Source organism: Dromiciops gliroides, chromosome 5 (genome assembly GCF_019393635.1).
Source record: "Dromiciops gliroides isolate mDroGli1 chromosome 5, mDroGli1.pri, whole genome shotgun sequence".
Classification (NCBI taxonomy): Eukaryota; Metazoa; Chordata; class Mammalia; order Microbiotheria; family Microbiotheriidae; genus Dromiciops; species Dromiciops gliroides.
The window spans coordinates 288,569,948-288,582,017 of NC_057865.1; the positions used below are offsets into that span (position 1 = coordinate 288,569,948).

Sequence of the window (12,070 nt, forward strand, 5' to 3'; positions counted from 1 at the left end):
TGACAAACCACTCCAGTACCTTTGCCAAGAAAACCCCAAATGGGGTCACAGAGAGTCAGACACAACTGAAACTGAACAACAGCATTGGTACAACAGAGAGAGCATTGAATTTGGAATGATAAGACCTGGGTTTGAAGCCCGACTTTCCACTTATGGCCTTGGACAAACTCTCTATGCCTCATTTTATTCCTTTATAAAAGGAGGGTATTGGGCAGATGGCACCAGCCCTAGACATGGGATACTCTGACTTTGCTGATCTTGGATCCCTCTGATAAAGCCACTCCCTACCCTGACTGCTCTTTACTTTCCTTCTTTTCACTCCCCAGGGCCAGCATCACCCGTGTGCCATTCTATGATCTGCTCTCTGCTAGAAAAAAGAAGATCACCAGCAAACAATGAGCAACCATTGGGTTGCCACTTTGTCCTTTGAGGGCTGAGGTGACCTGTGATACCAGCAGGCCCTGGAGACAACCGCCTGCCTCATCCTCTCCTACCTCAGCCTCCCCCATCCCACTTTCCCAAAGGCTCCACTGGAGCTGAAAGGAGTAGAAGTAGAAATGGAGAGATGAGTGGGGGATCAAGGAAAGAAGCCACCGTGTGGTAGAAGCTGGTCTTCCCTTCCTTGGCCTTGAAACTTCTTTGAGATTGGCCAAGGAGGCCATAATAGAATCTTGGCCTAGCAGCACTTATCCGCATTGGCCTGAAGAGGTTGGAAAGACTCTGGACCCCAATCCCCATTGTCTAGTCCATCCTCTCTTTGGGGGGTTGACTGCAGAAAGGGGAGTAGGACTAGGCAAGCTGGGGGCTGGGAAGCCCCAGACAGGGCTCTTGGGGACCCTCAGGAATGGCCATAGGGCTCTGAGCCCAAAAGCTATAGCAACTGGGGCAGAGCAACCAGGGAAAGACACCCCATTGGGTGGGGAGTCCCCTTGGAAGGGCTCCAACTCCACTTCTGATATATACTCTCTAACGTTGGACAAGTTAATCGATCTCTATGAGTAGAAGTGTCCTCATCTGTACAAGGGAGATGACCAAGTAACCTCTGAGGTTCCTTCTAAATTAAGGTCTATAATCTAAGGTCCTCTCTGAGCCTATGACCACAACCTCCTCACTTAGTCAGGGCTTGACCTCACAGTCCCATCAGTATCTGCACCTCCATACTGATTTCCCATCCCCAGCTAAAGGGGCCACAGAAAGACTGAGGATACAAGTTAGCTGGCTCCCCTGCATTGTGAGGGGCCTTGCAGTCAAGGTCAAGAAGTAGTCACAGAGACTCTTGTGTCCCACCCTGTGTGTCTGAGATTCAAGAAAAGGAAGAAGGACAGGGCACCCCATCCTCCAGAAGCTAACAATCGAATTGGACAGCCAAGTGTCAGCCACCAGCAATAACCAAAGACAAACTATGCCACCTCCCAATGTTTGCAGATTGGGGATATTTTTAAAGGAATAATAACACTCCACCCTCTGCCTCCCAGAGGCAGATAAGGAAAGCCCTTTGGAAACTGTAAATCACTAAAGAAATGTCAACTAAACTAACAATGTGGTTCAACTAACATTGATTAAAGGGCTAAAATATAGAGCTGTGGGCTAATTATTGGGGAGAAATGTGGAACTTAGATAAGACATGGCCCTACCCCCATGAAGTCCAGAGTCTAGTGTGGGGTGGGGCCAAGAGGGAAATGCATGCAGAAGGATCCATAATATATAGTATTCCATCAATAAATTAAGAAGTTTAAAAGGCAGCATGCATGATACAGTTGGAGAAGCAATGGATTTAGTCAAAGTGCCCAGGTTCAAATCAATCAACAAGCATTTAGTAAGCACCTACTATGTGCCAGGCACTACACAAGGGGCTATGGGTGCAAAGACCAAAATGGAACTCTCCTTCCCCTCAAGGTGTTTTCATACTATTGCAGAAGGACTTCCTGGGTGGAGCCAAGATGGTGGAGGACAGGCAGTGACTTCTCAGAGCTCTCCCCCAAATCCCATACTACTGGGGAAGACTGAATAAATCAGAGCAAGTATTTAGTCACATTGGCTTCAAGCCAGGCACTGGAGGAGACAACGACAAAATAAAAAACCCTCTCTCCCCTCAAATAATCCATGTTCTAAGGGGAAAGACAATATGGGCACATGCCAGACACCTATATAGGTACATAAAAAACTGCTGCTTAACTACCACTGTGACCGTCAACAAATCATCTAACCACTCCAAGCCTCAGTTTTTCCCTGCGTAAAATGAGGCAGTTGGACTAGATGGCCTCTGGTCCCTTTCAGCTTTAAATCTATGATCATATAAGTGTCCTCATGAGATGCTATGTTAGGTCCAAGGTGAGGCCTGGGGGAGGGGAGGGGTGGAGATGGGAAGGTGACAAAAAAGGCTTCCTAGAGATATGGCAAAAAAGAATGAAGAGGAATTCCACAGAGGAACAGGGTCCAGAGAAGTCTTTCTAAGCATGAGGAAGGGAAGTTTGAGAGAATAAAAATCCCCCAAAAGCTAATCAAAAGAATGTTTACTCCCCTCCTAGGGGCCCTATGAAGCCAGCTCCTGGGTGGGAAAGGAGACTGGGGTGGGGGTGGGGGGGCACAGCTAGATAGCAAAGTTGATAAAGCACCTGCCCTAGATTCAGGAGGACCTGAGTTCAAATCTGGCCTCAGACACTTGACATTTACTAGCTGTGTGACCCTGGGCAAGTCACTTAACCCTCATTGCTCTGGAAAAGAAAGAAAGAAAGAAAGAAAGAAAGAAAGAAAGAAAGAAAGAAAGAAAGAAAGAAAGAAAGAAAGAAAGAAAGAAAGAAAGAAAGAAAGAAAGAAGGAAGACAGACTGGGACTCCCTTTTGTTAGGGAACTTCCTTAACAGGCCGGCTGGGCTGGGTGAGGCAAGCAAGGGAAAGATGGAAAGATGGCAGGGAAACTTGGAAACTTGAAGCCATAGGGAGAGGAAGAGATTATCATTGCCATTTATTTATAACAGTAATTATTATAAGAAATAATACATATTATTTTTTAAGAATACATATTATTTGTCAATTGTTTTACATACATTATCTCCTTTGATCCATTAAGAAATGGGCAGGGAAAGTATTATCTCTTCCATTTTACAGATGATTAAATTGATATCCATTTGATGCAATGACTCAAGTAAGGTCACACTGTGATTAAAAAAAACTTACTATGCATACTATAATTTATTACTGCCACCATACTTTTGCTCAGGCTGTCACCTAGTCCTAGGGTACCCTCTCTTCCACTCTTTTCCTTTTGAATTCCAGAACTTCAGCTTGGAATTTTTTTTTTTTTGGTGAGGCAATTGGGGTTAAGTGACTTGCCCAGGGTCACACAGCTAGTAAGTGTTAAGTGTCTGAGGCCGGATTTGAACTCAGGTACTCCTGAATCTAGGACTGGTACTCTATCCCTGCACCATCTAGCTGCCCTTTTTTTTTTTCAGTTTAGAATTTTTGCTCCATGGGAAAGCAGCAGGAAAGATACCTTAGCAATGCCAGTACACTACCCTGTAGAGAGGAAGTAGAGACACTGGACTGTTGTCGAAGATTTCATGGGGTAGAGGATTTTGTGGGAATCAAAATGGATCACATAAGGAATACACTGTAGAAATTGTCATCAACACCCTCTAAATTTGAAACCCTAGGACAACGCCCCAATCACCATAACTTTGTTATAGCTTTGTTTCATTTTCTAGAAATTACCTTAAACCCAAACCAAATGTCACCTCCTCTAGGAGACCTTCCATGGACTCCCCAAGTTGGAAATGACCTCACATAACTGTTTTATTTATTGGGGACAAGGAAGGAGTGAGAGCAGATTAACTAGATTAGTGATTCCATCTATGGAATGAGTTTCAGGTGAGAAAACTCCCTCCCCCAGAGACTTATTCACATTGCCTGGGGCACTAAGAGGTTTAAGTGACTTGCCCAGAATCACTGAGCAGGTGTATGTCAGAAGCTAAATTTGCACCCAGAACTTCCTGACTCCCAAACCTGCCTGTATTGTTGTGTATTTGTTCCCTTCCCTGTTGGGGACAAAGTCAACCTCTGACCTGCTATACCATGGCCACTACAGGGTTCGGCTCCTGTGTCTGTGACATCTCCAGCTCTGAGCATTAGCCCTCCAGAGAGCTGCAGAGGGTGGTCTGTACTCTGAGCCAGAGGGGACTTGCTCCAGGACAGACAGTGAAGGCCTGACACCCTGCCTTTGCCATGTCCCACTGCCTTTCCAGGTCTGCCCTCTCTTTCCCTGTGACAAGCCTAGGTTCTGGACCAGCAAACACATCCTGTTTGGTATATTTTATTAACAAAGAAATTGGTGCCCAGAGAGGAAGGGGGAGTTTGGAGGGGGTGGTCCTCCAAGGACCCAGGGCCGACTTTGTTTACAGGATTAAGCTCGAGTCACTGCCATCTGGGAATCCTGGAAAAGTGAAATCTGACCCCAATGCCCCAGCTGAGACTAAGAGGGAGCAGGAGCCAGGGAGCTCCACCCCCCAGGACCTCTCCTGAATCCTCCCTGATCTTGTGCCTCCCTCTGTCTGTCTTACTCCTTTCCTGGCTCCCTCTGACCTCCCTCCATCACCTTCCCTCTCTTAGGCAGTCTCTCCCTCAACCCATGCCTGTTTCCCTATATTCCACTCTATGGCCTGCAGGGGGCTCCAACCACAAGCAAATATAAGGATCAGAGTTGTCCAAGCACTTAGGACTGTTTAGTGAATCCTAGGCACCAGAGGGGGACTCTCACTAACTAGATCTCTGCTCTGGAAGGTCTAAGTGTAATGGGGGAGACAGAACTTGCCCACATGAAGAGTAGTCAATGAAATGCCTAAGAAAAATAAACACAGCACAGATGCCAGAAAGGCAGGGTAGTACAGTGAAAAGACCTAGATATAAGATCAGAAGACCCAAGTTCAAATCCTGGCCCTGCTACTTGGTGCTTGTGGGACATTGGACAAGTTTCTTCCCTTCCCTGGCCCTAAATTTCCTTCAGTATAAAATGAAGGAGTTGTACCAGATGACCTGTGATGGTCTCCGACACCTCTAGACACTTACAATGCTACAAATCTTGGTGTGGATGGGCTGTTGGAGGTCATCCACCCCAGCCACTCACCTAGAGGAATAGCCTCTGTAACATGGGGTTTGGGGAATAGATCCAGAATTCACTTGAATACCATTAGTGCCAGGGAGCTCACTATCTTATCTGTTTCTGGGACAGCACTAACATTAGGAGGGATTTCTTTTTCATTAGCCCTCCCAAGGTTACATAAAATGTGACAGAGGCACTTTGAACCCAGGCCAATTTGACACCCAAAGCAGAGTTTCACAATGCTCATCCAGCCAAAATCTGCCTCATTCTAACACCTGCCCATTGTTCCTAAGGACCAGCTAAATAAGGCAGCTAGGTGGTACAATGGGTAGAGCACTGGACCTGAAGTCAGGAATACCCAGGTTCAAATCCAGCTTCAGACTCTTCCTATCCATGTGACTGAGTAAATCCCCTAACTTCTATTTTGCCTCAGTTTTCTCAATTGTAAATGAGGTTAATAACAGCATCTACCTCACAAGGTCGTTGTGAAGATCAATTGAGATAGCATTTGTAAAGTGCCTGGCATACAGTATGTGCTATATAAATGTTTAGTCCCTTCTTACCCTTCTATGTAGCAACCCTTCTGGTACTTAAGGAGAGCTCTATGCCTCTCCTCTTTCTCTTTTTTTATTGCAAATGCCCCTGGTTCCTTCAAATGGTCCTCATAGAGCATGGTTTCCCTTCCCTTCATCATCTTGGTTGCTTCCTCTGAACTCTTTCCATTCTGTCAAATCTCTAGCTACAATACAGCTCCCAGAATATATCACATTCATCTAGAGGCGGTCTAACCTGGGCAGAAGATGACAGGAGTGGACCCTCCATATTCTCTTCATTTAACCCAATATCACATTAGCAATGAGCCTGAAGTCCATTAAACCCTTCAGGTCTTTGGCACATGAAGGGATGTCCAGTCCACCTCCACTCCCCTCTCCCATGGTGATTTTTGTGGAGTCACACAAACTCCACAAGATGCAGGACTCTTTGTTTCTCCCTGTTGAATTAGATCTTGTTAGACTTGGCCTGTCTTTATAACTTGTCCAGACCTTTCTGCATCCTGATCCCATCATCCAACATGTCAACTCATCTCTGCTTTGTGTCAGCCGCAAATTTGATAACTAAGTCTGCATCCGAGTCTTTGATAAAGACATTGAACAGAACAGGACCATGGACAGGTCCAAGGAGAGCTTGCACACTTCCACTTCAGATCATATTTTCATAACATTTGGAAGTGGGAGAGATTCTTCTAGAAATCCTATAACCCAGCCCTTCATTTTATAGATGAGGAAACTAAGACGCAGAGAGGTTAAGTAAACTTGTCCAAGGTCCCACAACTCATAGTACCAGCAGCAGGATTCACCCTCAGTTCTGATTCGAAACCGGGCAGCTTAGGTGGTACAGTGGAAAGAGCTTGAGCCTTGGCTAAGGCCCCCAACTGCTAGTACTCTCCCTCCCAAACTACCTTGTATTTATTGTATGTTTATTCTGTGTGTATTTATTTTGAATATACTCATATGTATATATGCTGTCTCCCCTGATAGAATGTAAGCTCTTTGAGATCAGTGTTTGACTAAATGGCTTCTAATGTCCCTTCCAGCTGTAAATCTAAGATTCTATGACATAACTGTCCTGCCATTAAGGTGCTTCTTTTTCTTTTTCATCCTTATATCTCCTGCTCCTGGAACATAATAGGCAATTGCCGTTGTTGTTTAGTCATTTCAGTCATGCCTGACCCTTCATAACCCCATTTGGGATTTTCTTGGCAAAGATCACAGAGTGCTTTGCCATTTCCTTCTCCAGCTCATTTTCCAATTGAGGAAACTGAGGCAAACAGGGTGAAGCAACTTACCTAGGGTCATGCAGCTAGTAAGATTTGAACTTAGGAAGATGAGTCTTTCTGACTTCAGGCAGTAGAGTGCTCTATCCACTGTGCCACCCAGCTTCCCTGAAAGGCATTTAACAAATGCTTTCTAATTAATGACTTATTCATAATGACTTCATGTTGATACCTGGTGATCACCATTTGCTTTTTCAAAGTACTCACAGACCATCTATTGATTTCCTTATCTATTCAAGAAATTTGCTAGTGATAGAAATTAGACTCAGTGGCCTTTCATTGATAGCATCACCTCCCTTCTGTTCTCTAGGATTTACCAGAGATTCCTAATAGAAGTTCAGCAATCCCACCATCAAATTCTTTCAACAGAATGATCCAAAGGTGAAATGATCTTTAGGGGCCCAGAGATGGGCTTACTCATTGACATTGCTGGCCAGACTCTTGTTATCTCCCCAGGGATCCCCTGGGATTGCAGTACCTTGTAAACGATGTTGGAGGGGGTGCCATTTGGTATAATGGAAGAAGCACTGGGCCTGAACAGCAGGGAACTGAGAGGCACCATTCCAACACTTACTAGCTTTTCAGAAAAGTCACTTAGCTTCTTGAGGCTGAATCTTCCATCCCTACAATCAAGAGGCTGGACTTGATTATTTTTAAGGTTTTCAATAAACTCTAACAGTGCATTTAGAACCCACCTCTGACATTCTCTGTTCATTCCCTGTCTCCTTCCAGCTCAAACATTCTATGTTTGAGTGTAGCAGACAGTTGGGTGTAGTGGACAGTGCTGTCCATAGCTTCCCAGAGACCTGGCTTCAAATCCTACCTGACACTAGCTGTGTGACCAATGGCATGTCACTCTCTGTCTCTGACATGCAGTTTTCCCCTCTGTAAAATGAAGGGGTTAAACTAGATAGCCTCTGATGTCCCTTCTTTCTCTAGATCTCTCATCCTGTGATCTGACACTTTCTTCTAAGGGAAATTCTCATTCTAGAGTACAACAATTCTCCTAAGTATTAAAACCACAGATACTCAGTGTCCCAGCCCCATTTTCAATTTGTTTTTTGCTCCAGGCTTGGCTACCATGTTCTATTTCTCTGGACTCTCTGGCTTTCTAGGACTGGGCTGCATCTCCCTGTGGACCCTGGTCATCGTTGTTTTGCAATCTGGTCATTAATACATTATAACCAAATCCAGCACCAACCTAGCTATAAAATAATTCATCCAATTCCCAGAGAAGCAAATCAGATGGTCCACTACAATCTGTCATGTGGAAAAGGGATTAGACTCATTCTGCCTGCCTGGAGGAAAGAATTAGAAGGGGGTGGGGAATTGCAGGGAGTCCTAGTTTAAATCAATATCGAGAAAAATTTCCTGGAACCAGGGCTATAGCAAAGTGGGGTGTGCTGCCTCCCCCTCCCCATCGAGGTCTTAAAGTGAAAGGTGGACAACCCCTTCTAAAGGATGTTGGACAGATGATTTCTGCTTCAGGTATAGATGCTAAAGGTTAGACCATAGAGGACTGGCCCTCCACAGGACCAGTTGGATCCTAGAATTTCCAATCAAAGGATCCTACTGCACCACTCTGCCTCTTACTGAGTGAGAATAAACTTTGTTCCAGTCACAGTAACTGATGATGTATTTTTTTCATTTGTGATTACCTTTTGGGGAAATCAATTAACAATAATGGGTGATGCACTCCTGTATGTGAGAAGTTCTTAATAAATGCTTAGTGTACCTCCTTCTACATTGATGGACTTCATATCATGTCACTAGGGATGGAAAAGCCCACTGACAGTGCTATGGTCTGAAAATCCACCATTAGAGATTTATTCCTTTGAGTAAGCATCACCCTTTTCAGGGTCACGAGAAGAAGGGACATGGGAAGAAGGTAGAAATGTACTTGTCACTAAATGTGGCTGGAAACAGAAGATAAATTCTTCCCTGACAGCCTAAGAACATTAAAAGATGGGAGCAGCACACATCTACCTCACAAGGTTGTTGTAAAGATCAAATTAGATAATGTATTAGAGGGCTTTAGAAGCCTCATAGTACTATATTATAAGGGGCAACTTGGCATAGGGAATAACCAACTCACCTTGGTATCAAGAAGACTTTGGTCGGGGCAGCTAGGTGGCGCAGTGGATTAAGCACCGGCCCTGGATTCAGGAGTACCTGAGTTCAAATCTGGCCTCAGACACTTGACACTTACTAGCTGTGTGACCCTGGGCAAGTCACTTAACCCCCATTGCCCCGCAAAATAAAAAAGAAGACTTTGGTCTAATTTTCATTTCTAATACTGTTGACTGTGTGACCCTGGGCAAGTCACTAACCCCTCTGAACTCTATGTTAGTCCAAGATTATAAGGTGCACCTACTTTTGTAGGAGCTTTTTCCTGTGGAGTTCCCTAAACCAGTGAAGTCATAGATTTAATCCCTCTCCAAAAATCATCTCCATTTTACAGATGAAGAAACGTGGCCCAGTAAGTTTAGTGATTTGCCTAACTTGGGAAGTTGTCAGAAGTAGGGTTTGAACTCAGGTGTCCTAACTTGTCCTATGGTGCTTTTTCCACAAAGAAGAAAAGGAAATGGCCCTGAAGACCATCTATAGATACTTTGAAACATGGCCCTTTGGGAGTAGGGGTAGAGAGAGGTGGAGTGGAGGAAGTTAAGAGACCTCAGCCAAGAGAAGTGGAAGAACAGAGGTGGCTGGACTTCTGACCTTCTCTGGCTTGAGTCCTGCATGACTCAAGCCTGGGGTTACAGGGAACCTCTATACCCACTGTTCTTAAGACTGATGATTCACTGTAGGGAAAAATCAAAGGAATGAGGGAGGGCTTGGAGAAATTGATTTATTAGGGGGATAAATGCATCTGATTTGGCTCAGGGATCACTGAGTAAATCTACATGGGGAAAATGGATAGACCACTTTGCTCTAAGCTTTTCAAGTTGAGCCTGAAATTTTCTCTCCTAGAAATGGAAGAAAGGCCCATGGCTGGGGGCCTCCTTAGCTTCCCACTTGTTTCTAAGAAATTGAGTATAATCCCAACTAGGAGAGGATCGAGAGGCCAAGGTTCCCTTCTCCCCAATGACCAAGAGTTACCTTACAGAAAATTCTTATGGAGCAGAAGGAACTTTAGAGATCATTGATTTTGACCCCTTCACTTTACAAATAGAGAAACTGAGGCCCAGAGAGGCAAAGTGACTTGCCTACAGTCATACTGCTTATAAATCTCAAAACCAGGATTCAAACTCAAATATTGACTCTGATTCCATGACTATCCATCCCACCATGTAAATGGACTGACATTCCCATTGGGAAAGTAAATTTATTTATTTATTTACTTGCTTTTTTTTTTTTTAAGTGAGGCAATTGGGGTTTAAGTGACTTGCCCAGGGTCACACAGCTAGTAAGTGTTAAGTGTCTGAGGCCGGATTTGAACCCAGGTACTCCTGACTCCAGGGCTGGTACTCTATCCACTGCGCCACCTAGCTGCCCCGGGAGAGTCAATTTAGAGAGGAACCCTTCCCCCTTGCCCAGGATTATTTAAATAGTTGTCTAAAAGGTTTCCTGTTTCCATTCTCTCTAGATCCAATTCATCCTGCTAAGGATACCATATTACTTATCAAAAAAACATTCTGGCCCATGGTGCTGTGACTGCCTTCTCCAACTATGAGGGTCCCTTATCTTTGGGATCATGCAGGGATTGGGTTTAGTCCTGTTAGAAACTAGTCAAGTTCTTTCTCATTGTCCCTGGCTCTTTGCTCCCTAAGCATGAGGAAAATCACTTAAACAAAACTTAGGTTGGGGGCGGGGGAGAATGAGGTGGAGCCAAGATGTCGGAGGAAAGGCAGTGACTTGACTGAGCTCTCTCTAAGACCCCTCCAAATACCTTCAAATAATGCCATAGGGCAATTCCTGGAGCATCAGAACTCACAAAAAGACAGGGTAAAATAATTTTCCAGTCAAAGACAACTTAGAAAGTTGGCAGGCCCAAGCATAGACCCAGAACCAGCCACAGCAAACCAGAAGCAGGCCCTGGGAGCCTCTGAATCAGCAGCAGAAGCAGCAGCTGCTTCTGGAACTCAGCCCACAGATGGTAAGGGGGTCGAACAATTGGCCAGAAGGAGATTACAGGGGTCTTTTTGCTAGGACTGGGGCAGGACTCTGTTGCTTTGGCCATACTCAGATCCAGGTCACAGTCTTGCGTGGTGGTTCCAGGTCGGGGAGAAGCACAAGCACATAAGAGCTGGTAGTCACAGTGGAGCAGGATTCTGTTAATAGTTCCAGGGCAGAAAATCAGGCCTATGGTTGCCTGCAGACAAGAGCACAGACCAGGAGAGTAGTAAACATACCTCTTCTTAAATCATCCCACCTTGGAAGAACTAAAAAGTTATGAATTCCTAGAAGTATCTCTGAAAACAGCTGCACAAAGCCCCTGAAGTTTGGGAGAGTAAGCCCTTCACCCTGGAATCAGTGCTCCACTTTAACAAAGAGTTAAAGGTCAAGAAATAGATTTGGAAAATGAACAAACAGAAAAAAAATTCTGACCCTGGAAAGTTTCTTTGGTGACAAGGAAGATCAAAATACACCCTCAGAAAAAAGATACCAAGATCCTGTGGAGCCAAGATGGTGGAGCAAAGGCAGTGAACTCTCAAACTCATGACTTGATTGCCCCAAAAAACATCCAAATAATGCCATAGGACAATTCCTGGAGCAACACAATCCACAGAAAAAGATACCAAAGTCAAAGCTCCTACATCCAAAGCTTACAAGAAAAATATGAATTGGTCTCAGACCATAGAAGGGCTCAAAAAGGACTTTGAAAATAAAGTAAGAGAGGTAGAGGGAAAAATGGAAAGAGAAATGAGAGTGATGCAAGAAAAACATGCAAAAAATTCAACAGCTTGGTGAAGTAAACACAAAAAAATACTGAAGAAAATAAAACCTTAAAAACAGACTGGTCCAAATGGTAAAAGAGGTACAAAAAGCCAAAAGAGGAAAATAATGTCTTGAACAACTAAATTGGCCAAATGGAAAAGGAGGTACAAAATGAAGAAAATAACTCCTTAAAAATTAGGATTGAGCAAATGGAAGCTAATGACTTTATGAGAAATCGAGAAACAATAAAACAAAACCAAAAGA

At 44.3% G+C, this 12,070-nt stretch overlaps 1 protein-coding gene across 2 annotated transcripts in view; it reads left to right on the forward strand.

Annotated features, from left to right (window-relative positions):
- CYTH4 (cytohesin 4) overlaps window positions 1-2,227 on the forward strand; it is a 41,200-nt gene extending 38,973 nt beyond the window's left edge. For both annotated transcript variants that reach the window (XM_043965075.1, XM_043965077.1), the window contains one exon: window positions 327-2,227. In XM_043965075.1, the coding sequence (XP_043821010.1) occupies window positions 327-399 (73 nt within the window). In that variant the 3' untranslated portion in view covers window positions 400-2,227. The remainder of the gene's footprint in view (window positions 1-326) is intronic.
- Window positions 2,228-12,070: the final 9,843 nt, after the last annotated feature.